Below are 27,164 nucleotides of genomic sequence, written 5' to 3'. Positions count from 1 at the left end.
TGCACAGCTGTCAAGATTGATTGATCAGTTTTTTCCAACTTCCATTTCTTTATTTTGTTCATTGGAAATGCAGGTGTTTTTACTTTTCCCTTTCACTTTATTTTAATCTACTTTAGAAACAGATGTTTCCTTTGACACTGATTTATTTTTTTTCATGCTTTTTTTTATTTTTAAAAGATAAAATAAAGTAGTAAATAAAGATATATAAAATAAACTGTCGCCTAATTTGGCATACTGAAAATGTGAGCTTAATCTAACGTATTTTTATAATATTGTTTAATTTCAATGGTACCCATTGAAACATTTCTTAATAGTTGGCGAGATTTTCGAGTTCTGAATGTTTAAGAATTTTCAGTTCAATACAAAGGTTTTTGTAATGAGTTATGGATGTCTAATACTACTGATTAAAATAATGCATTATAAATGCAAAATAAATTTGTTCTTTAATTTTTTTAGCCATCTTAAACTTAATTTTTAAGTATATTTCAATTCAATTTTGAAGATTTATTTTCATGTTAAGTGAAAAGAATGTTAAATCTATTTTTTTTTTTTGTATAGAATAGATTTAGATTTAAAAAATGTAGAAAAGCTTAAGTTATTGATTTTATATATTTATTCTAGCTTGAATTTAGTGCAGGAAATTATCTTCAGCATAGCAGTAGCCTTTAATAAAACTTGTGAGCCCAGTAAAAATTTTAATTCATTCTTTCAAAATATAAAGATGATAATAATAAATAAATGAATAAAATAAGTAAAAAGAAAAAAATACAAAACTAATATATTATTGTATAATTTATTAATTTTATTTTAATTGCATTAATCCAGAAGAGTATTGAAATCAAACATGTGTATTTATTTAGTTCCACATTACAAAAACAGGAATTAAATTTTATAAATACATATAAAAATAATTTTTCGCAGAATTAAAAATGTTCAAAAAAGATATGAACATTACTGTCTCTATAATCATTTAATAAATAATTAAAAAATGTGCATTAGAATTTCTTTTCATTTTGCATAAGGGTCATTCTCACTGAAAAGGTATAAATAGACTAAAAAATTTTCTTAAATTAAGGTAATTAAAAAAGTGATAAAAATTACATAAATACCTTTATTTATTTTTGTTATATGTCTTTATAATAATGGTCAAGTTTTCTATTTTATTTTTCACAAGATTTAAAATATTTTAAATTCTGCCTTGTCCACGGAGGAGATGTAATAGTCAACGGAGGAGACATTTTATGTTATAAAATATAAAATGTCAATGAAGACTAATTCATTAATTATTGGGTACAGCTGATATGAGTTTAACATTAATAAGTAAATAAAATATTTCATTATTAGAGATAGAGCTACTTCCGATTAATCATGCTGCTATGAAAGGAAACATCCATTTTTAACCTAGGTGTACAATTTTTTAAGTAACTCTTACTGAATATTAATAAATTAAAATGTAAAGACTATTGAAATAAAAATTCAGATTCCATGTGAAAGTTGAGTGTTGAGGGTACTCTTTAATGAACATTTTATGCAAATTAAGCATACTGTCATCTAAATAACGTTTTTCTTGTTAATGTTTCTTTTTTCCCTGGGCACAAGCGGCTTGCTCTATCAATTTCTAAAAATTTAAGTACATTTAATCATGATTTTTCTGTTAAATCTTTTTCTGATACAGATTTTAAAGTTTCTTGCTCTTTTTTTTTATTAATTTTTTTACTTTCTTCAAACAATATAGGGTTTTCTTTTCATTTCTGTCTAGCTTGTTTCATACTAAGTTTTTTCTGTTCCCTTCTCTTTTGCATTTAAACATTTGATTGCTTTCTTTTTTTTTTACATTTTGGTTTTGCCATTGTTTTCCCAAAATTTGAAGAGAAACAAAATGTTAAACATCACAGAAATTATTTAGAAAAATTGCCAATATTTACTTCTCCAATAAGAAAAAGTTAAACTTAATTGATTTTCTTTAAAAAATACAAACAAATTAACACATTTGTTGCATTTTAAAAAATATCAATTAAAAGAAAATAGTTTTTTAATTATTAAAATTGTATTATGGTTATCTAACACATTGTCTCTTCCATTGACTGTGACATAACAAGTCTATGGAGGAGACAAAAACTAGCTCTTGAATTTTACTGATTTTTAATTTTAAAGTTACAAAAATGGGACAGTTCTTTTTATTAAATATACCATTTTTGCAATCTAAAATTCATCTATCAAAAACAAAATAATTTTCTCTTACCTTCTTTATGATGTCCACGGAGTATACGGTGAGAACTTTGCCAAACCCCAGTTGAACACAACAATCCAAAACTGACACCAAAGAGAACAAAAACAACTGATAGTTAACATTAGAAAATGGAATGGTTAGCTTTCCCAGCAGCTGTCTTATAGGGATTTCGCATATGCTGCCCTTTATTGCATATTTACCGAACTCAACTATATTAATTGACCATGGAGGGAGATTTCATTTTTGATGGACAAAGTTTACTAGTAATTTATTTTATTAAAAAAAAAAAAATTTTTTAAATATTAAATAAAAAGTTACTATAAACATTTAACTAGGTAAAACTACAAAAATCATTAAAATAACATTTAAATTGTTTAACAGCCATTAAAAATTATTTTGTGTCACAGACGTAGGGACGTCCAGGGAAGGGATTTTCAAGTTATGTTTATTAAAAAATAAAAATGAAATATTAAATACATTTAGCAGAAATGCATATGATTTGTTAGTTTAGAACTTTACAAAAAATGATGAAGAAAAATATTAAGAAATCTGCTGTATTTCCTAATATTTATTACTAAGGGACTTAAAAAATCACCTTTTTGTGAGAATGACCCATAAGTTATTTTTAATTCTTTAGCTTTAGTGAAACAAAAATGTCTAGTTTAAAGCTATTCGCTGAAATTATGTTGCTAAATTAAATTAAAATTTAAGTATAAGCACATAGATTCTTGAAAGTGTTGATTCGTTTTTGGGGTTACTGGATGCTTAACCTGAGATTTTTTTTCACCTGTTTCAATAAATAGTTTTTCCTTAGAAATGTATAATGCATTAATTTTACGATTTTAGAATTCTTCTTTGCAAGCAGATTTGCAGAATTTAGAAGAAAAATTAACGGTAACCATATTTTGAAAATACTATATAGCAGGAAAACGAATTAAAAATTATAAATTTAAAAATAAAAATAATTTCTGCGTGGAGAAATACCTATTTACTCAAAGAATAATATTGAGAATATGTATGAGTCTTAATGTGTGCTTAAATATTTAACATATAGCGAAGAAGAAGAAGGAAAAAAACACTGCATTATTAAATATTTACTTAAAGAAAATCCTTCAACTCTAGATAAGGAAAAAAAAAGAGGCAAAATTAGATTACATTACCTGAATTTTTGAACATTAGCACAAAGATTGTAAACAATGATGGATAGAATTATTTGAATGTACTAGATTTATGAAAACACTGATTTGTTTTTATGCTATGCTGAATAATAAAATCATCCACCTTATATCTAAATGTGTACTACTTCCATCCAAATTGTGACTGATTTTAATTAAGCTATAGGGAAATTGGAATAAATGGAACATTATTTTATTTTTAAAAAAAAATAAAATAAAACAATATCAGTGCTCTATCCAGAACAAATTTGCTACCGTTTAGCTGTACCTTCACAAATTCAACTTATAGAAAAACAGTAATTTCACAAAATACTTTTTAAAAAACAAGTTCCAAGATTCTCTACCCTCGTCTTCTTAAAATTTTGTTGTTATATCCCCTTAAAAACGATAAACCCTGGGTTAGTTACGCATTTCGATTTGCAATGAAACTTTTCTAACTTATGAACTATTATTTTGAACATTATTTTAAATTTATTCTAATTAATTCTTTATTTTTTTATGAAAGATTTTTTTTCTCTGTGAAACTTTTTTCTGCATGACCCAGTCGAAAATGTTCTCATAAAATGAAGATAACGTTTAGTGCTAGTACTGTTAAATGTATGTGTTTATAAAATTCAAGTTGAAACTTGTGTATGGATAATGATTTTTATGGATTTTTAAATTAGGATGCAATTTAAAGTCCAAAATTTTACAATAACAAAATTGTTTTTGAACATATGAGAAAAATTTATGTAGCAATTTACCAGCCATAAATGATTTTTATTTGTAGTATCAATTTTTGAAAATAATTTCTTATTTCACCATATTTTTGTGTGGGCTTTTTAATATACTTTTTGGTTTTCACAAATTCTGTCTACATTTTCGCAAAATAGGTACCTCTTTAAAAAGCTTAGACAGACCCCTGAATATTTTCTGTGAATTTTAACACCACTGATTTCACCCAAGAAGAAAAGTTGATTCTCTGTGAAGAGCTGCATAACCATTTCTTTAGTTATTTTAGTGATAAATGTACAGTTAAAGTTTTAAAATCTTTCTTCTATTTTGGACACTGTAAATTCAATTCACAAAATTTTTACTTATAATATGCAAAGCTGACTGTTCATACAAGTAATATCAATGAATTCATCAATATTCAATATATCAATTCTATAAGAGCATTGAAATAGCCTGTAAGAGACTGGCCACTAGATGGCACACTAACTTTCTTTTAGGTTTCTGTTTGTTTCCAAAGAGAGTGGAGTCGAGATTATAAAAATGATGATGGCGGTATTTTGATAAATGTCTTGGTTAAATTTTGTCTGTTATGTGCCGTTTTTATGTCTGTTTTGTGCATCTCTAACTTGTGAATAAATAATTTAAGATGCAAGCTACTGGTCTTTTCTGAGAAAGTTTAAAAGTCTTTACAGACTAAAAAATAAATTGGTGGCAGCGTTGGCACGAACAAATAGTCAGTGCCTTCTTAATGAAACAACTTAGGGGTAAGTACTTTTTCTATCTGAAAAGTGCCTTAGTATTTTAAAACTCAATTTTTGTATTAAAATCTGGGTAATTTAAATACTGTCATATAAATCTAAATTCACATTTTGTATTAAACGTTGGATTCTGATTTGAACGCACTTGCTTATCCCTACTAAAACATTTATTACACATAAATTTTGATGAAATATTAATTTAAAAAGCAGAAATTATAAAGTGTTTGCTTTAAAGAAATACAAAATTGTTTTATTCAGTGTATTCTGATTTAAAACTTGTTTGAAAACTGAAGTTGAGCATAGTGTTTAATTATATTGAAAGTGAAAGTAAACTCATTCGTCAATGTAGATGTATGTATAATATTTTTATTCCAGATCACCATGATGAGTTAAGTTTCAGTTCATGAATAATTTATGAGATTTGAGTAAGGATCTCGGTTTAAAAAAGAAAAAAAGAAGAAAGATTTATTACTTATTGAAAAGAACATTTAATTTTGTTTTTGTTCATTGTGGTTTTAGCTAGAATTATTGCTTAGTAAGTTAAAGAAAAGAATAATTAAATGTTGTATTTAATATTTCTATAATTATCCTTGAGTATTCTATGATACAGGAATATAATTTTTTGTTGACTTATGCACAAAGTTTATTGCATTTGTTTATTTGGTAGTATTGAAAACCAAGTTCAATTTATAGTGAAATAAATTTTAAATAGATTGTATTTTTTTGTAAAAAAAATATATATATATGAGGTTATATTTGAAGCTTTTAAGTGAACATGAGAATTTATTATTGATTGAAGCTTTATATATGTAATTATAGAGTTTATTCACTGATTCGTTTCGATTTTAATTCGAAAGTAGGGTGAAATTTTATGCAATTTGTTGAATATGTAAAAAGTGTTTTTGAAACTATTTTGCATTGTTTATGGTATATTAAAAATTAGCGTAAAAATTTTTAGTTGGTTACTATTGCATAATAGATGTTATATTTTCGAAATAATAGATCTTAGAATTGTTATTCGTAATGCATTTTAAAGTTTTCTTTCGGTTGTGAATGGTGTTTTAGTTTTCTTACTGTTATTTTTTAAATAATAAATAACACAATTTTCTTTAATCTTAAATTTGAAATATAAAGAAAGAAAAAGAAAATAAATTGAAAGCATTCTGATTTTGTTAATCCTTAAGTCATGGCTTACTTAGCAAAAGCTAAAAAAATTGACTTATTAGAAGTGTGTGAAGAAATTGGTGTGGATGCTGACTCTTCTAGTAAAGTAGTGGAAATTAAGAATTTAATTTTGAACAACCCGGCTTATAAGGAAGATGAAGTAAAGATTATTCTAGATAGAATTATTGAGGACAGAAAACAAGAAGAGAAAACTCGACAAGATGAGATAGATAGACAAGAAAGAATTAGACAAGAAGAGAGAGAAGATAGATTGGCGCGTGAAGCCCAATTACATGAACTGGAAGTAAAAAAATTAGAACTGGTGAATAAGGATCCTGTTCAAAATAGAGATTCAGAAAAGAAAGTTGAATATTCTCATCGAATTCCTCTTACTCAGATTACACCCAAATTTGATGAAAAGCACGATGAAATGGGACTCTACCTTATAAATTTTGAGAGAAGAGCAGAGATGGCTCAGGTACCAAAGAAGGATTGGGTTGCCTATCTGTTAGCGGTTTTACCTGGGGAATTATCTAACATGCTGGCAAGAGAAAAACCTGACGATGCTATTAACTATGACTTTGTAAAAGATCTCATCTTGAAAAGATATAAACTGAATAGTGAAAAATTGAAGCAATGTTTTTATAGACATCAAAAATCCCAGGACAAATCTTGGCGAAATTATGCACAAGAACTGTCTAGTTATTTTACCCAGTGGATTACTGAATTGAAGATTGAGAACCTGCAGCAGCTTAAAGATCTGATAATAACTGAGCAATTGAAGTTTCGAGTACCTGTGGAGATAAGAGAACATTACTTAGAAGATTGGCTGAAATTTATCACTCCATTTGAATTAGCTGAAAAGTTGGACAACTTTGAAAGTATTCGAGAGAGTTTTAAAAAGAAAGATTTTCCCAAAAGGAATTTTTCTAATATTAGAAACCAAAATTGGAACTCTAAGTTTAATGAGAATAAAAAAGAATTCAAGCCGAAATTGTTGACAAAATCGGAAATATCTCAAGAAAAACTAAGAGATAAAGAATTTGAAAAGAGAAAACCCCTTCGTTGCTATGAATGTGGCTCTAGCAATCATCTTAGACCTCAATGTGATAAGTTAAAGAAAACTCAAGAATCTATTTCGCATGTTGTAGCTGACAAAAGTATTGATGAACTGATGTCACGTTACATTAGTGTAGGTAAAGTAAATGGAGTTGAGATGAAAATTTTGAGAGATACTGGTGCAACTCTAGATCTAATTTGCAACAAGTATGTGAAACCACATATGTATACGAATGAAAAGGTTTGGTTAAGAACACCTTTGGAAGAAACTTTGACATGTTTGCCTCTTGTAGAAGTTGAGTTGGAGTGTGAGATGGGACACATAATCATTAAAGCTGCAGTCTTAAGAGATTCCTTAGATCAAGGTAGATATCTGCTTGGAAACAAAACTGCTATGCTGTTTGAAGAGTGCAAAGTTAAAGAAGATTTACAAGTACATATGTTAAATGCCATACAAACTAGAGCTCAGAAAAAACTTTTAAATGTTGAAAATGATAGCCAAATCCAGTGTGACGATAAACTTAACAAAGAGCTGAATGAGAATACATCTGAAGATAACGAGAAAATTGAAGAAGTCCTACCAGTAGTTAAGGAACTGTCATTGCAAGATCTCATAAAAACTTCTCCAAAAGCGTTTATCAAAGAACAATATAATAGTAAAGAATTGAAACCTCTCATTGATGAAGCGAAAAAGACGATTTCCAAACCAAACAAATACGTATTAGAGAGAAACATGCTGTTTTATAAGAAAAGAGACAAAAACGGAATGGAGAGAAAACTATTAGTCGTTCCTGAAAAGTTTCGTGAACAACTAAAAACGTTTTGTCATGAAGGTACAGTTGCACATTTAGGTGCAAATAAAACTAAAGATGCTTTATTTAAGACTTTTTATTGGCCGAACTGTTTTAGTGATGTAGAAAAGTTTGTTAAAACTTGTGACCATTGCCAACGAGTTGGAAAACCTCGAGATAAGAAAAAAGCGCCGTTGAAAATTGTCCCTGTAATTTCAGAAATATTCACCAAGTTGAACGTTGACGCTTGTGAACCTTTGCCAATCAGTACTTCGGGGAACCGATATATCATAACGGTAATATGCATGTCATCTAAGTATCCTGATGCAATACCTACTCCAAATTTGTGTTCTACAACAATTGTAGATGCGTTACTACAAATTTTCAGTCGTCTTGGTTTTCCTAAGGAATTACAAACTGATCAGGGAACATCATTCATGAGTGTTCTTACAACTGAGTTTTTGGACAAATTCGGAGTTCGAGTTGTAAGAAGTTCGGTAAGACATCCTCAAAGCAATCCAGTTGAAAGGATGCATAGAACTTTGAAACGAATTCTTAGAGTGCTTTGTTTAGAATCTGGAACAGATTGGGAGAAAGTCTTACCTCATGCTCTATTTGCGTTGAGGACAGTTATTCATGATAGTACTGGATTTAGTCCAGCGGAGCTAGTACATGGCCGAAATTTGAGAACTCCAATGATGTTGCTCTATGAAAACTTAACAGAACAAGGTGACGAAGAAAACAATGTGATCTCGTATGTTTTTGAACTTCTGAATAGAATGAAATGTTGCCAAGAACTTGCTATACAGAATATGCAAGCAGTTAAAGAGAAACAAAAACTGTGGTACGACATTAAGCGGAAAAGCGAGAGTTTAAGGAAGGTGATCTAGTTCTAATCATCGCTCCATCCAAACCAAATAAACTGTCTGTTAATTGGATTGGACCAGGCGTAATTATCAAACAACTCTCGGAAACCAATTATATCATTCGTTACCCAGACAATGATAAAACTCATGTGTATCATGTAAATATGCTGAAGCCGTACTTTCAGAGAGAAGAAAATGTCAGCTTGTTGTGTGTTGAAAGCAACTTAACCAAAGAAGACGAGGAAATTCCTCATCTCGAATTAGAATCTAAAGAAGATGAATTATTAGAAATTTGGCAAAATATTCAATCGAATACTAGATTGTCTGAAAATCAGATCGATGAACTTTGTTTGTTAATTAGAAAATATTCCAGCATTTTTTCAAATGAGCCTGGATGTACAACGTTAACTGAACACGACATTGAACTAGAGTGTGCCAAACCCTATAGATTCTCACCCCGACAATCTGAAATTTTGAAATCCGAAGTAGAAAAGATGCTAAAGCTAAAAGTTATTGAACCAGGAGAGTCAGATTTTACTTCTCCTTTGATATTAGTGGAAACCCATGGCAAAGAAGCAAGACCTTGCATTGATTATCGGCGATTAAATAAAGTCACCCGCACAAAATTTTTCCCGTTGCCTAATATAGAAGAGCTGATAGAGAAAGTATCTGCTGCTACATATATTTCAGTCCTGGACTTAACCAGAGGTTACTGGCAAATTCCATTAAGTAAAAATGCCCAAAGGTATGCTGCATTCGTGACGAATTTCGGAACTTTCAGGCCATTGCGTTTACCTTTTGGTTTGAAAAACGCACCATATGATTTTAGTCGGCTTATGGCAAGTATATTAAAAGGGTGTGAAGAGTATGCAGTGCCTTATTTGGATGATGTGGCCATATTCTCCCAAAACTGGGACGAACATTTAAAACACCTTGAAGACATTTTCCACAAGTTGAGTGCTGCTAAGTTGCACATAAAACCGTCAAAATGCCAATTTGGCCAAGCTTATGTAAAGTACCTTGGTCATTTAGTTGGACAAGGCCTAAGAACACCTGGTGAAATGAAGATCCAAGCCATAAAAGAATTCCCAATACCCACTACCAAGTCTCAAGTCAGAGCTTTTTTGGGATTAGCTGGCTATTACAGAAAATACATTCAAAACTTTTCTGTAATTGCAGCTCCACTTACAAATTTACTCAAGGGCCGAAATCGTAAATCAAATATTGACTGGAATAGTTCTTGCCAAAAGGCATTAGAGGAGCTTAAAGAAAGACTTTGTGACAATCCCGTTTTGTATAGCCCGGACTATACGAAGTCTTTCATCATTCAGTGCGATGCTTCAAATCTGGGGATTGGGGTTGTGCTTTCGCAAATGATAGAAAATGAAGAACATCCTATCCTGTACCTCAGTAAAAAAATTTCACCCACAGAACAAAAATACAGCACTACGGAGAGGGAATGTGCCGCCATTATTTTTGCTGTGCAAAAATTGAAATGTTACCTTGATGGACACAAAAAATTTCTTATACAAACTGATCATAATCCCTTAGTGTGGGTGGAAAAAAACACTGGAACAAATCCTAGACTTTTAAGATGGGCGTTAATTCTGCAATCATTTAGTTATGAGATTGTACATCGTAAGGGAAAACAACATCAGAATGCTGATAGTTTGAGTCGAATCCCTTAAAATCAATACCATCATATACCATCATAAAATATCTCAGATATAATGGGGAAAAAAAATTTCTTTGTCGTTCTTAAATTTCCAGTATTTGTATAAATGTTTCAATATTTTGTATATTATGTGTGTTTAAATTCTTTCCTGATCTAGAATAGTAGGGATAGGTACAGTGCTTTGCAAAAATTTTAAGGTGCTAATTTTTCAGATAGAACTGGTACTGTATTTGTTTATTTTTTCAATGCTGTAATTGTTTATTTTTCAATACTATATTTGCTTATTTTTCTATACTATATTTGTTTATTTTTTTAATCGAAAGCCAGCAAAGAACTTATCTTAGGAAAAATATAAACTTTTCCCTTCGAGAAAAGTTTTTTCATGAGGGGAGGAAGACTGTAAGAGACTGGCCACTAGATGGCACACTAACTTTCTTTTAGGTTTCTGTTTGTTTCCAAAGAGAGTGGAGTCGAGATTATAAAAATGATGATGGCGGTATTTTGATAAATGTCTTGGTTAAATTTTGTCTGTTATGTGTCGTTTTTATGTCTGTTTTGTGCATCTCTAACTTGTGAATAAATAATTTAAGATGCAAGCTACTAGTCTTTTCTGAGAAAGTTTAAAAGTCTTTACAAGCCTTAGCAGATGGATGAGGTATGTTTCCATTCAGCACATGCGACCTCATAACCAATCAGAAGTAGTTTTTGATTGCATCCAGTACGGAGGCCTTTGTGGGCAATTTAAACGTCTAATAATTAAGTAAATAAACATTTAAGGAAAAAAACTATTAGATTTTTTTGTTCGGGAGAGAATTTTCAGTAAGTTAGGATTGAAAATAAAGAAAAGAGATGTTGTAATTGTCCATTATTTATTTATTCAAACTAGGATTTTTACATAAAAAATTGTTATATTTGCCTGTATATGACTTCTCTAACATCTTCTATACCTTCCAAAAATTAAATGATATTTTCTATTTGTATAAATGTTAAATATTTTTAAAATGTCTGCTAGGCTTGTTCTGCTTTGGAGATCAGATAACCACCAGGGAAACTCAAGCAAAGTCCTTCAGTCGATTTCTCTTACAATCTTCAAAATATTTCTTATATTCAAACGGTAAAAGAATTATACTTATAGAGGTGAGACTTCTTTATTCAATTATTAAGTTATCAAACAAGGAAATTTTTAGGAGTGAAAACTAAGATCATATTTTTTTTTAAAAAATTAAATTTCTGTGTTATTTTTAAATTTTTTTTAAAAAATTTCATTCTTGCATTGAGGCTTTTTTTTTAAACAAGGAAATTCATTTTTCTATGGATTGTTGATTTTTCTTTAAAGATGCTTCATAGTGATCTTGTGTACTTTTTAAAAACTAAGTTTGCATTATGATGAAGATAATTTAATTCATTTTCTGTTGTATGAAAAATGATAAAATACTGTTAAAAACAAACATGAGTTAAATTTTTTAATAAGTTAAGTGCTTATTTAAAATATATCCTTAAATACAGACTATTATTATTATTTAAAAAAAAAAATTTCCCCCCTTCCTTCTAATAATAAAAAATTGTAACTTAATGTTAAATGTTTTAAAATAAATCTTTTTTTTTTCTTTCACACTTTGTATAATTTTTTCTTTTTAGAACATAATTCTATAAAATGTAATACATTGAAACAAAGAACTCGGATAATTGTTCGTGGATATGAGAACAAAATTTTTTTTTTCACCTTCAAGTTTGACTTAAAACTGTTTCAAACTTTACTTATCAATGAGATTGTTGTAATAATTTAAAAATTTAAGGAGTCCTCCCTTCTTCCCAAAGTTGTTTTGTTGTCCATGGGGACTCAAAAATACAGCACAAAGAAATTATAATTACTGCCCACTGGAATGGTATGGAAGTTTCTAAAAGTTTTAAAGACAAAGTAAGAAAGAAAAATTTGTAGAATTCACTTAGAACCAATTCACCTATTTGTAGAATTCACTTCTACCCAAAAGTGGCTTATAGGGTTTTCAATTTAATCCCTGAACTGTCTTAAATAAAATTACTAAGAAAATAAACATAACAAAACAAATTTATTTTCCAACTGCATTCTTCATTTACTGATCTACTTGTAACCTTTCTCTCATTATTGGATTGCAACAATTTTGTTTTTAAAGTCTTGTTTATAGACAGGGACAGTGATGACGTATTTCATGACGTCAAACGACGCGTCCTTCCAATCTCCGTTCCAAACATTCTGTTGAACGATCCATTTAAATGGCATTTCCTATGTTAATTTAAGACGGCAAGATTTTTAGTTGTTTATTGACATAAATAAAATTATTTAGCGCTTTTAAGAGACTTATTCCTAATTTATGTAGTTTTCTTTATACGGGGTATCAGTAGGTTTTACGAGTTAAGTGCATTAAATGCTATAAAAAAAGTTTCAAAATGGTCAAGTTATCTTTAATTTTGATGTATAAAAATTTAAGCGTCAATATTTTTAACTCTTGTTTCATGTTTATAATAATGTCTTATTTTATTTAGAATTTGTTACATATTCTTTATCTACATCTAATTTTTTTCTTTAGTTATGGATAGGCATGCATTGTTTTTAAAAACGTTTTGTAATTTTTAATCTATAATTAGATTGTATTTATCAATACTAATGTCTGTTTATTTAATTAAGTCTGATGATTAAATTTGTAGTTATTGTAAACTTTGTTTGCTTAAGATTTTCTGATTATTGCTGCTAATTCTCATTAGCTTTAGTTTTTAACTACTAAATAGGAATAAATTATGTTACTAACTTATTGTTAAATGTGCAGAGTTTTAGTTTAAACTGAGATTTATTTTGACTTGAGATTTTTTCTTGTTATATTTGTCAACATCATCATTAAATAGTTTTTAACAATAATTTTATGCATTAATTTTTTGAGAAAATTAAGATACCTTATTATTAGATAATTAATATTAGATTATTCTTAACGTTACTAGTGTAGTGCTAAGTTAATGTGTAGTGTTATGATAGTGCAGTGTAGAGTTATGTTAAAAGGGTCAATACTATGTTTAGTTTCCAGAATTTTAATATATAGAATAGCTAAATTATTTCAATTTTTTTTTTTAATTTTCATTTTAAAATGCGAGAGGAACAATTTTTGTAGGTGTTATATATGAATTTATCTTAAAATCTCAGATTCCTATTTTATTCGATAAGAAAGTGCAACATGAATTTTTTAGAATTCTTTAAAACATACTTATCCCATACAGAAACTTTTATTTAACATTCATATTTATTAATCTATGTATTCACATAGGTGTTTAAATTTTACTTTTATAATAATATTAATTTCGCATGCATTTCAAATAAATATAATTCAAATTTTTAAGAAATTTTTTAATTTAGAAACTTAACTCTTTAATGCATGTATACATATTTAGTTATACAGCTTTTATATTTGGCAAATGTTACTGTTATCACTTTTTAGAGAATAAAATTTGCATTTAACAGTCTAAATCAAAATTTTTTAAATTACCTTCATAGTAATATTTTATTTGTTACAGTGAACGTAATATTCAAGTCATCCAAATTTATTTCATAATTTGGTTGTAAATATGTTTTAAGATCTGTCAACGTCTGTGTTAAGATCTTGTTTACATAATATTTTTTTTTTTACTTCCTATCATTTTAGCTCAAATTTATTGGTAAATTTACTATTTTAAAAACGTGTATCTTAAATGCTTTATAATTTTCACTAACTTATCTGACTTTATTCATGCTCCTTACATAACTTTTTAATTTGTTTTTAAATTTTCATTATTATTTACAATTAATAAGTTGTCTCAATATTATAAAAAAAAATTTATTTAATATAATATACATATTTTAAGAAAAATTAAACATAAATTAGAAATAACATTTTTCAAATAATAAGATTCACAAATTTCCGATTTCCAGATTATAACTACAATTTATATGGTAAATATTAAATACTAATTCTCCCAATCATACATACAAAAAGTTTTCATAATCATTTACAATTAATAAGCTACTCCAATTAATATCATAAAAAGAGATTAACGTAATATTAATATATGCAACACTTTTTCTTGCCCTTTCAGTGGTTAAATTCGACTCTATATTAATAAATTCAAAGATTTAGTTGACCCACTTTTAACTACATGAGAAACGCCATATTGTTTGCTCCGTTCGAAACTTTGTTTGGAACGGGGAGAGCTAGTGACGTCGTTGATGACGTAGGACTAACCCTGTCTATTATCATAGGTTCAGTATTTGCAATGAAATGTAATTTTAAATTAGAACAAATAAACTGGGGGGAAAAAATTAAAAATTGAAAAATGAATAAGAATAATTATAAGTGAGATCATCACATTAATTTCAAACTAATTATTAAATTTTTTTATTTTTTTGATTAACAGTTTGAAGCAGATGAAAATTTTAATTTCCTGTTTCTTTTTTTACCATTTTTTGCACTCCTATAAATTTGTTATAATTGTTTCAAAATGTTTCCTATGTTCAAATTGTTTCCCATGATTCAAAAATAGCTTTTTATTCATGGTACATAAAAATAATTAATGGAAAAAAATTAATTTTCAAGTAAATTTTTCTTACAAATGTTATCGACGGCTGCTTTTGACAAGCTTTTATATATAACAGTTTATTATGTAAACTTTTTTATATTGGTCTTACTCAAAAGAGTATCAAGCTTAATTCTTTTCTTCTAATAAAAATACTTTGTCGTAATTAATTTTTATTAAAAAAATATTTATCTAAGTACAATTATGAGAGTTCAGGTATTTTCTCGGAATATTATGACTTTGGATTTTGACATACAAATATTTTCCAATTATTCATACATTTTTTTTATTTACTCATTTTTAAACATAAAAATGTTTATGAACAGTAATTTTTTCATAATTTTCTAGTTGGTTTTATGAATGCATTAATAAAAATTACTTGAAAACTATTGAGTTCCTCATTAAATCATGTTTACAGTTTAAGATTGTGTTTCAAATAAATATTGTGTATTATTAATTTCATTTATTTATACTTCAAAAATGCACCAAATAAGTTTTAAGTTTTTTTTCTCCATTAGGAGTTTCCAAATGCTTTTATTAGAGATCCAACACTGCTTCATTGCATTCTAAGGTATATTTGTTTTTTATTCATTTGTTTTTACTTTAGATTGAAGAATTCATGTAAAAATAAAGAGAAAATTTATTTTTATTTAAAATTTGAATTAATTCTTAGAACAACTTTGTTTCCCCTGTGCAATTTTTTTCACTGTCAAATATTTTTGGCAAATTTTTGCTGCTGCCGCTTTTGTTACATGATAAAAACTAACAAATATTGGAACCCAACTAAACTCAAAATTCACTTTTATTTTTGGGATATAAAGTTGAAATGAATTAAATCTTTTGATTTAAGTCATGTTTTAAATCAACTATTTTTTTAAGAAAACCACTGTTTTAAGCAAATTGATTTTTTTTAATAATTGAGACCATTTATGATTAATCATTAAGTCAAAAATATGTTTGTAATTACATTCTTTACTATGCGATTCTTTTTGAAGTCTGATCTCATTGATAATGAAGGTTTTATCCAAAAATATAAAAGGTTTTATCCAAAGGGTAAATTATTATATTTCTAATAAATAAATAAAATTAGAGACTGAAAGTGGATAAGAGTAGTGTCAAACTGTTAAATTATAATTTTCCATTAACTGTATGTAAAACAATCAGCTAGGAATTTAACATACACTACCGGTCAAAAGTTTGCGAAAATTTTGAAATCTGCAAAGAAAAGGTCTAAATTCAAATGTTCATAGAACTGCGAAAAATCATTGAAATGGCATGAAAATTTGATATGTTCTAAAGTGAACCCTCTACCATTAGTTACATATGATCAAATTGCAATACTTTGTTTTTTGTGAACTGAATCTAGCTTTTCATCACGGATTGTTTTTATGGTGAAAAAAGTTGTTAAGTTTGAACACTTGCCAAACTTGCAAAAAATATTATTCATACTTTCTGTTAATAGAAAATAGTTATTTGAACAGTTCTATGTAAGCCCTCAAAATTTCAAATCGATTCGATTTTTTTTGACGAAGTTATAGAATTTTGAAAAACATGTGTACTTCTCTCGATTTTTGAGCATTCCACATATGCAGTCTTCTGGTCTATACATCTTCTATCAAAGAACTTTTTAATTTTTATGTTTTCTATATTTTCAAATAATTAATATTTATCATAAAACAAATACTCTTATTCATTATTGTAATCATTATTGTTTATATTTATTGTTTATATTTATTGCTTACATGTATTAGTTTTGTTGTGATATTTTTACTTTATATTAAATTTTAAAAAAAAGTTATAACAATAATTACATAAATAATTCTAAAAAAATAATAACAATAGTATAAAAAATTTGCATTTTTATTAAACTATTTTATTTACAACAGGTCAAATATTTAACGTATTCTTATTCGTATTTTGTAATTAAATAAATCAACATTTAAATCTTAGATTCCTCGAACCATCCACCTTTTGCTTTTATTATAGCCTTACATATGCATAGCATTCGTTCTAATAAACCATTAATCACTTCAAGTGATATAGAGTTCCATTCCTGTTGTAAAATGTCCCATAACTGACTTCGATTCAAATATCAGAGCATCGTTTGCAAGAACAAACAAATTTTCGATGAAATGTGACATCTATGAGATATTGTTTTAATTATATTCATAATAAATTCTTTGCAGTAACAATAATTACAATAATAAATAAGAATATTTGTTTTATAATCAATATTAATTATTTTAAAATATAGAAAACATTAAAATTAAAAAGTTCTTTGGTCGAAGATGTATAGACCAAAGGACCGCAAATGTGGAATGCTTAAAAATCGAGAAAAGTACACATGTTTTTCAAAATTCTATAACTTCGTCAAAAAAAATCAAATCGATTTGAAATTTTGAGGGCTTACATAGAACTGTTCAAATAACTATTTTCTATTAACAGAAAGTACAAAATTTTTTTTTTACAAGTTTGGCAAGTGTTCAAACTTAACAACTTTTTTCACCATATAAACAACTCATGATGAAAAGCTGGATTTAGTTCGCAAAAAACAAAGTATTGCAATTTGATCATATGTAACTAACTGTAGAGGGTTCACCTTAGAACATATCAAATTTTCATGCAATTTGAATGATTTTTCGCTGTTCTATGAACATTTGAATTTAGAACTTTTTTTTGTAGATTTTAAAATTTTCGCAAACTTTTGACCGGTAGTGTAGTTCAATTATAACCATTTAATTTCATGTTTATTTGAATGCTTTAAGTGTTTTTAAAACATATTTACTCGCTATTAGTGTTTAAATACTTATTGATAAAATATAGCCCAGAGAAAATTTCAATAATATTTTCTTTAATGTGTTCTGATATTAACTATTTTACTCTTCATTAGGTATCTAACTGTCAAATTGCTTCCCTGTCCTTAAAAGTTTAGATGTTTAGTTTGTAATAATAAATGTTTTTTTTTTTTTTTTAAATAGCATTTGAAATAAAAATATTAATAGTTTTAGCTATATTATTGTTTTAAAATTGCACTTTTAATTCATAACTTTATTTTATCAGATAATTTGGCTAGTATATAGAATTTTTTTTTTTTTATTTAAATAAAAAAAAATCGATTTAAAAAAAAATTGGCAACTATCTTGGGATTGTTATTTATTAACATCACAAAATATGCATTTCCTAAATAAAAAATATGGAAGATCAGAGGTGATTGAGCTCCGGAAAAAATCCGGATTTTTCACAAACCGCGTATTGAAAGTTTACGGAAATCCAAAGTTCAGAGGTTTCAAGAAATCATCGGTCACATTTATATATAAAAATTCTTGTATATTTTATTTAAAAATTTTTCGGACTAGAATTTATACTTGGCATCTCTTTCATTTTTAAATATGTTTTCTGGTAGAATAATAAATGTGATTAAAAATAAAAGTAAACTTACACATAATTATTCATTTAAATGACCGTATATTCCGGCGCATAACGCGCCCCGGCGTATAACGCGCACCCGTAATTTCTAATAACTTTTTTTAAATTTTAAGATATACTCTTCGTATAATGCGCACGAATATTTGGATTGTACATGTGCAATATCTCGTCTAGTATCAATAGAAAACCAGAAAGCCTTTTATTGTGGGACATGTTTAGGTCCCACCTTACAGATAATACAAAAAAATTGTTGAAGGAATGTAACACCGATATGGCAGTTATTCCGGGCGGATTGACACCATTAGTTCAGCCATTGGACGTCTGCTTAAACAAACCATTTAAAGCCAATTTAAAAAAACAGTGGAACACATGGATGTTGGAGGGCGAGAAAACCTTTGCGAAAGGAGGACGTATGCAGTTTGGAAACAGTGTGCGAATGGATATTAAAAGTATGGGATGAAATTAAGCCTGAGATGGTTAGAAAATCATTCAAAAAATGCACCATTTCAAATAATTTGGACGGATCAGAAGATGACTGTTTATTTATGGCTGAGGGTAACGCAGATGATGAAGACGAAACAGATTGTGATGACGTGCCTGAAGAAATAAAGGAAGACGAATATAATGAACTATTCATGTAATAACGAAAATCAATAAAGTATGTAGGTAAAGGTATGTTATTTCTTTAAAATAAAAGTATTTTCTATATTTAAATTTTTTTAATCTATAATTTTTTATATTCGGCGTATACCGCGCACCCGTCAATTCCAATGTTAATTTTTGTATTAAAAGTGCGCGTTATACGCCGGAATATACGGTATGTTGCATATAATTCATTTAGAATATCATGTTTTGAAAATTTTAATAATTAAAGATAATTTTATTTTATAAAGTAAATATTTAAATTTATAAAGATAATTATTTTTTGAATGATTTTACTCTAGAAATTTTCAGGATTTATGAGTTCGACTCACAATCACCCCTGGAAGATCTTTATAAGATTTTTTTTCTCCTTTGCAAACATTTTGTTACCTCTCAGCCGAAAGTTTCATAAAACTATAGCACTATATATGCACAAATCTATGTTAATGTTTGTTAAATGTAAAAGGTGAAAGTGAATTTAAAATATATTATGAACATACATAAAATGAATGTTTTTCTATGTTCACATTTGTGTATAGTGTCTGAAAATATTTATCGAAAGTAAGGTTAACTTTTTACATTGGAAATTTAATTTACATTTACATTCAAAACATTCCAAAATGTTGCATAAATATGAAAACATCAAATATGTTTGTTGTCGAAAATATTATTATCTTTTCTACTGAGTGCTTACATATTTTCATTATTTTAAAACAAAGTGTTTGTTCTCAAAAGGAGGTACGCTGTTCAGTCTTATCATCCAGTCATTTTCATCATTAGTGATAATGCTAACGGAGAAAGTCTTGAAGGTTCTCTTTTTCCTAAGGATCTGCAGTTTTCTTTGAAAATCAAAAATATTAGGTAAATAGTTTTATTGTAATGCTACTTTTATGTATATTAAACAGATCAGGGATCAGATTTTTTACTGTTACACTACTATTTTTATGTAATATATTTTTTTTATCACCTAGTATTTTGGATTTGTTTTGTTGGTTTTGTAACATAACATATTTGAACATGTTTGTTGACCACTATATAAAATATGGTAAATTTTAGGATTTTCAGAAGAATCGAGGGCCTAAAAATGAGCATTTCTCAACTAAAAATACAGTTAACCGATGACGATTGTGAGCCTCCGTTATCTGATTTGACAAAAGTAAACCATTTTTAAACCCTAAGCACTCTCATAATTACAATAATTTGCATTTAAAAATTAGAAGATATTGCGAACTAACATCAAATGATTGCTTCCCTATTTAATAAAAGTTGGCTTTTTTTTAAAATTAACACATTTATAAATGCAAACAAAAAAGTTTCAGTAAATAGTTTTACTGTTTATTTTATTAATGCTTATTTTGTATAAGTATCTAATTTATTTTGTGTTATTGAAAACTATGAATTCAATGAATTTTGCTTTAAAGCTTTGTGTTTTACATGTTATTAATAATTTTTTTGTTGAATACTTTTTACTTTTTTTTAGTTTTAATGCAATTGCCCCAACCATGATGATGAAAGTGCTCACAAAAATTAATAACTCACCAAAGGTAAGGTGTCTCCTGCATTAAACTTCAGATCTCATTGAAGGAGACAAATTAATAAGTTTCATTTCTTTTAAATTTTAGGTGCATTCCTGCTACAAAAAACTAAGCAAGTCTGAAATTGAAAATATTGTTGCCGATTCTTTGGGAGATATACGGAATGCCATAAATTCTATGCAGTTCATGTGCATGTCTTGTACGTTATCTACATAATGATTCTAATTTTTATAAACATATGATTCTTCATTTTTCAAATTGCAAAAACAATATGCGTTTGATAAAATTATCTAAGGATTGACTTTATGTTTATTGCATTTTTAGAAATAACTTAGAAACATTGTTAAAGTTTATCATATAATGAACTTCCATTATATGTTAGACTTTATAAACTTTCCTTAATGCATGTAATAATTATGATTCTAATTTTTACGTGATTCTTTATTTTTTGTGTGACAATAGCACTACGGTTTTGAAAGGATTATTTTTATTGCATTTTTAGAAATAACCTAGAAACATTGTTGAAGTTTATCATATAATGAACTTCCATTATAGGTTAGACGTTATAAACTTTCTTTAATGCAATTAATAATGATTCTAATTTTTATGTACTTTTTTATTTTATGTGTAACAAAAGCACTATGGTTATGATAGGTTTATCTTGGAATTGACTTTTATTTATATTGCATTTTTAAAAATAGCTTAGAAACATTGTTAAAGTTTATCATATAATGAACTTCCATTATATAATAGACTTTCATTAATGCATTTATTAATAATGATTTTTATGTGATTTTATAGTTTGTGTGTCACAAAAGCACTATAGTTTTGATAGTGTTATCTTAGATTTGACTTTTATTTTTATTTCACTTTTAAAAATAACTTAGAAACATTGTTAAAGTCTATCATATAAAAATAAAGAAACTTTAAAGTTTATTCCCTTAAATGTTCATATATTTATAAGATTTTTTTTTCCATTTTTTTTCAGTTAGCACAAAAACTTTTTAAGTGCATGAATAAATTGCTACAGAGTATTGAGCGTTATGAATATTGTTTGCAATCAAAGTATGAAATTTATTTAAACAAATTTTAAGATAAAAATGTTAGGTTAAAACTTTAAAATAATAAGTCAAAATGGAAAAGTGCTAGAAGCAGCTAAAACCCAAATTGTCTTATGTAAACAATTGAAATAAAAAGTTAGAAACCAAAAATAAGCAAAACTTCAGTTTAGTTAGTAGTAAAAACAGTTAGTACAATAACTTTTAGAGTGCAAAAAAATAAATATATATATATATATATATATATTGAGGAGTATTGAGTATTATGAATATTGTTTGCAATCAGAGTATGAAATTTGTTAAAGGAAATTTTAAGATAAAAATTTTTGGTTCAATTAATAAGTCAAAAAGTTAAGGCTCTAAAAGCAGTTTAAAACCAAATCTGTCTTATGTAAGCATTTGAAACAAAAAGTTAGAAAGCAAAAGTAAGCGAAACGAAATTTTAAAGATATGTATGTTAGCAAATTTTTTCGGTTAGCATTTGCTAACATGCATATGTTTAAAATTTCCTTTTGCTTATTTTTGCTTTCTAACTTTTTATTTCAATTGAATATTGTTTGTTTAGAAGGAGTAAAAGATAACTTTTTAAACTTCATACCTATGCAAAATGTTACAATACACTTATTACATAGTGATCTAAAAAATTTCAGAAGCTTTTAGAGATATGTTATCTTAAGCATTAAATTTTTTTAATGTTAAAGGAGAAAAAGAAGAAATATGTGAAAAATCTTCAGTCAAAATTAAACATATATATTTCAAGCATAAAAAATATTTGATAAGAAAGAAAAGAAACCTAAATTACTTATTTTTTAAAACAACAGAACTCTATGAACAAACATTTAAAAATATTATATCTAAGTAAAAGATTCCTGAAGGAGAAAAAATATTCCCACTTAAAGGTGAAAGAGTACAATTACAAAAATTTATTCAATAATTTTTATTTAAAAATATCCAGAAAAAAGAAAAGAAAATGCAATCAAAGTTCACAGAAATAGGAAAATGACTGAATGACATTAAAGTTTACTTTCAACTAAAGAAATTAAATGTTGACAGAAAAAGTAGAAAAAAAATTTGTTTTTCTTTATTCATTAAGTTTTTGAAACTAAAGTTATATTTTTTTCTGGCACTTTAAAAGCCACTTAATATTTTTTTTTTTTTTGTCATTTCTATTTCAAACAAGAGTGCAAATATTATTTTTATATGAATTTCATGGCTGCTATAGATTCTTGGTTGTCGTAATTTAAAACATTTTGAAAATTGTGTGAACTGCATGATGAGGGAAAAAAAACAGAACTTGTAGGATGCTTAGTTTAACACTTCACTTTGTTTCTCTGAATGAGTGATATATTCAGTTTATTGAATGTCTTAATTTATAAAAATACAGCAAAAATCATAAAACAATAATAACATATTGTGTAAGGAAAGATTAATTAAAATTTAAATTGTTTCTTTCTCTTACTTTCAAGAGGTGTGACTGGACTATGTAGGGGTCAGGGAACTGACCTTGCACCAGGAAAGTTTTTGGTTAGAATCCCATGCAAAGCATGGATGTTCTTTATTCCTCTGTAGTATCTGTCCTTACTGTGAGAGCAAACTTTGGCCCACCTAATATGGTACCCCTGAAAGAGTGGCCAACAAATCTGCACTGTAAATGTCTAAATTGACAAAATGTTAACATGGGTGGGTATTGGAAATAAAATAAAAAAAACGTTTCAGAAGTTTCATATTTATTTTCACATTAAATTTGATGACTTTAACTGCAACTCTTTGCACTGTAGGCATCTTGTAAGGGTTAGCATTTCTTTTTGTTGATGTTAATTAATTTTCTTTTTCAATTTTAAAATTATCAATATTTTTTTAAGACTTTAAGAAGCCCTTATCTGTGCAAGGGAGTGTTTCTTCCTCTGAAGATGGTAGTAAAAGGGATTCCTCTCTGTTTCTGTTTCATGCATTGGGAAAAATTCTTTACTCCAAGCGTAAGTTTATTTCCTATGGGATTCAATATTGATTGTGGTACTTGCTAAATAACTTAATTGTTGATATTTATTTTATTTAGGTGATGCATCAAAGAAATCAAATCAAGATGTACTTCCTACTCATCTGAAAATGTTTGAAAGGGATCCTCTCATTTCTAATCCTGAAGTAAAAAATTTAGAAATTAATACTGTCATTATTCAAATATAAACTGCTTTCAAGTGAAAGCCACACTCCAAATTCTTCTTTTGTTTCACATAAAAAATAGGTTTTTTGTTATTGTTTCTAATACGACTTGCCATACGGGCAAGCCTGCTTGCTGAAACCAAGCAAATTTAAGTCAGAATGTGCGATTCTTGTTCTTTCAGTAGCGCCATCCTATGGCCAAGAATTCGTCTTCAGCCACACACACGCCACAGCCCGTTTTTTATAGGGCGGACCCATTAATTCATCCACAGATCGTAATTTTTTACCTAAATCAGAGAACAATCTATCTCCAATACCTGTACCCCCAGAGGTATTGATTTGTTATGGGAACATGGAGAACTTAACATGCATCAGTCACCATTTAATGCACGGGGAATCTTCGGCCGGCGGGGTTCAAACTCTCGGACATGGGGCCAGCTCCCTACCGACCAGGCTATCCTGGCCCATGAGTAATATAGTAATACTAAAAATAGTGTAAAGAGTTTTATTGATATCATACATTTATGACATTAAAAGGCCGGGATAGCCTGGTTGGTTGGGTACTAGACTCATGATTGTGAGAACAGGAATTCGAATCCAGCCATGGATTCTCTATGTAGTAAATGGTGATTGGTGCACATTAAATCTGTCGGGTCACAAAGTGCTCCATGTCCTCATAACAAATTATGCCTCTGGGGGTACTTGATAGGAGATTGATCATTCTCTGCTTCAGGTCAAAATTACGATAAGTGAGTGAAAGAAAGATTGTATGAATGGGTCTGCCTTATAAATAGGTGTGATATATGGGCAATGTTGTCAGGTACCGGTAACCAGTCACCCCAGATGGCATTATAAAATGCCCTGAAAATTAAAAAAAGAACCCAAAGTTTTAAACATGTATAAGTATTATAAAGTAGTATAAAAGTTAAATAATGTATAGAAAACGTTGCTTTAATACTTTTTAACATTTTATTATCAAGAAATTAATAATGTGCTGATAATTGAAAAAAGGATGAACAATTGTACTATTAATTTACCATTAAACTGGTTTTTGTGTTCCTAATCTTTCTTGTATTTTTGTATGTACTTCTTTTTTTATTTATCCTTTGTTATTATTTTTAAACCATACACATTAAAATTTTTAAATAATTTGTTTTCAAATTCACCAAACGTACAGGTTGATTGAGCTAAGTAATAAGTTACTACAAACATTCAACAAAGGGGTTACGTTCTAAAATTAAATCTTAATCTTTTTGTTTTGGTTTAACATTGATTTTCATATTACCATCTCCCACATTCAGTTATGAAATTTGATATTAGAATGTAACCAAATTGAAACTAGTAAAATTCACAAATAACCCTAAAACAAACCTCTAAAAACAAGTTCCCCTAAAATACCCACTGAAGATAAAACATCCCCCTAAATTTCGGGGGGAAACCCCTAATTTGGCAACACTGCATATGGGTGTGGCAGAAGTCAAAATTCTTGGGCATAGACTAGAAAACGAGAACAATCACACCTTCAGTGCCTTAATGGGCAACAGCATGGAATTTTTTTAAAAAAACTAAAATGAGGACTAATAAGAAGTGTTTTACCAGAATTACAAACTTATATGGACCTATAATTTCTCAAACTGTCAGTATTATGTTCTGAAAATGATTTTGTCCTCTGCCACTATTACATTTGATTTCAAGTGTTTCTTATGCAATGTCATCTTTTGTGCCATACAATGCATTTGTTATGTGAAGTTTTTGTTAAAACAATGTATTCTAGTCAAATTAGATACTTTTCCCCACCCAACAAGTATTCATCCTGAGCTTTTGACTTAAGAATTTTTGCGCCTTCGATTCTAGGCTTCTGCTTAGAGTCGAATATATAGGTATTTAACTATATAGTCGACACTTGATATGGGGACTCGTACCGTGTGGTCTAAATGAAATTACACTTCTAAGCACGAAGTTGCTGCATCATAAGTACCTAAAATTACAGCAAGTATTTATTCATAAATGCAGAGCTTATTTTGACAAAAATATTCTTCTTCTGCTATTCTATCTACTTTGTTCTAAATTTTTAATTTCTCTTCTAAGCATATGTTGTTATGCTGATTACTAAAATACATTTCTGCTAAATAACATATATCCAGATAGCTCTTATATCTAAGCAATACTAAAATCAAGAAAAATACAAATACCTCAAGTTTTATCTTCAAAAAAAAAAACTATTAATTCCTTCACTTAACAAAAAGAGAGAGTTCAAACAAGAAAAATATGAGTCATGAATTTATTGAATCCCTTTTAAAGAAATTTACTAAAGTTATTAATCCATTGCAAGCAGAAGACTTTTCTGTTTTGATGTGATTTTCTTATAAGCATCTGGCCAGCCTCATGTCTAATTTCTTCAACAGCTAGGTTAGAAAAAATATTTTCTAAATTTAGATTTTTTTCAATCCAAGCTGATCAAGTGATTAGGCACTAACAAACGCAGAAAAGTCACTTTTATGTTCAAATATTTTAACGAAAAGAAATGAGTGAATTGGTGTGGTTTTAAAATGTTAGTAAAATAAAAATGACCTCATACTTCAGCTAGATTCTTATATATCGGTGACAGTAAAAACATTTATTGTTTGAGAACTTTTTCTTCTCTTTGTCAATATTTTGTTTAATTTTTATATTGAAAATATACTAAAATTTTGCATGTATATGATCAGATATTTTTGGTGTTTTCAGAAATATTATGATCTTTACTACTACTGAGAGCTTTCATATTTTTGTTAATTTAAAACAAAGTGTTTGAAAGAGCAAAAATGTTTAACACTTATTTTGAATGTGATTTTCTTATAAAAAAATTAAACAAAAATTTCATGTTTTATTGGAATGAACATTCAGACTTTCTAACTGACAATAAAATAACATTTTGTCTATGGAATAGATGTATTGGTTGCAATGCCATATCTGCCTAGTCTCCAGTTTTTTAACGAACACTCCTGTATTTTACAACTATCTCCTGTTATTCTCAAATTTTTCCGTATTTGCTGACGAAATTTAAAAAAAAAAAAAAAATTTATAGCTTATGAATTAAGCGCATTGCCTATTCGTTTCAGGCTCTTCTCTTAGTATGAGACAGCTACAAGTTGACTTAGTTCCTTATCTTTCAAAATTGCAAATAAGGGATTTAAATCCTGGTATTAACACTTTAATATTCTATTTGGAAAAAAAAACGTAATAAATAGATTAAAAATATTTGTTTCAATTTTTTTTTTTTTTTTTTATTTTAGCTCAAGTAACACTAACAAAAGAATTAGGAGATATGATGTATAAAAATATATTTTGAACTCT

General features: G+C 27.8%; 1 protein-coding gene across 4 annotated transcripts; it reads left to right on the top strand.

Annotated features, from left to right (window-relative positions):
• Positions 1-1,699: 1,699 nt before the first annotated feature.
• Positions 1,700-27,139, top strand: LOC147810106 (cell cycle checkpoint protein RAD17-like). Of its 4 annotated transcripts, XR_015434224.1 has the most exons (10): positions 4,212-4,883; positions 11,445-11,569; positions 15,526-15,578; positions 19,811-19,936; positions 20,556-20,619; positions 20,698-20,809; positions 23,531-23,644; positions 23,725-23,810; positions 26,930-27,010; positions 27,104-27,139. XR_015434224.1 is itself a non-coding variant. In XM_087164995.1 (9 exons), exons 1-9 carry the CDS (start codon positions 4,868-4,870, stop codon positions 27,110-27,112), a joined length of 705 nt encoding a protein of 234 aa, XP_087021121.1. In that variant the 5' UTR covers positions 4,210-4,867; the 3' UTR covers positions 27,113-27,139. The 4 variants fall into 4 exon arrangements, 2 of the variants coding, with proteins under 2 accessions (XP_087021122.1, XP_087021121.1); XR_015434225.1 differs by lacking the exon at positions 23,531-23,644 and having other exon boundaries at positions 1,700-4,883; XM_087164995.1 differs by lacking the exon at positions 26,930-27,010 and having other exon boundaries at positions 4,210-4,883.
• The last annotated feature ends 25 nt before the right edge of the window (positions 27,140-27,164 follow it).

The sequence above is a fragment of the Parasteatoda tepidariorum genome, chromosome 5 (assembly GCF_982258835.1).
Source record: "Parasteatoda tepidariorum strain Cologne lab strain chromosome 5, Ptep-v5.0, whole genome shotgun sequence".
Taxonomy (NCBI): Eukaryota; Metazoa; Arthropoda; class Arachnida; order Araneae; family Theridiidae; genus Parasteatoda; species Parasteatoda tepidariorum.
This window is presented reverse-complemented; position numbering and strand designations above follow the sequence as displayed.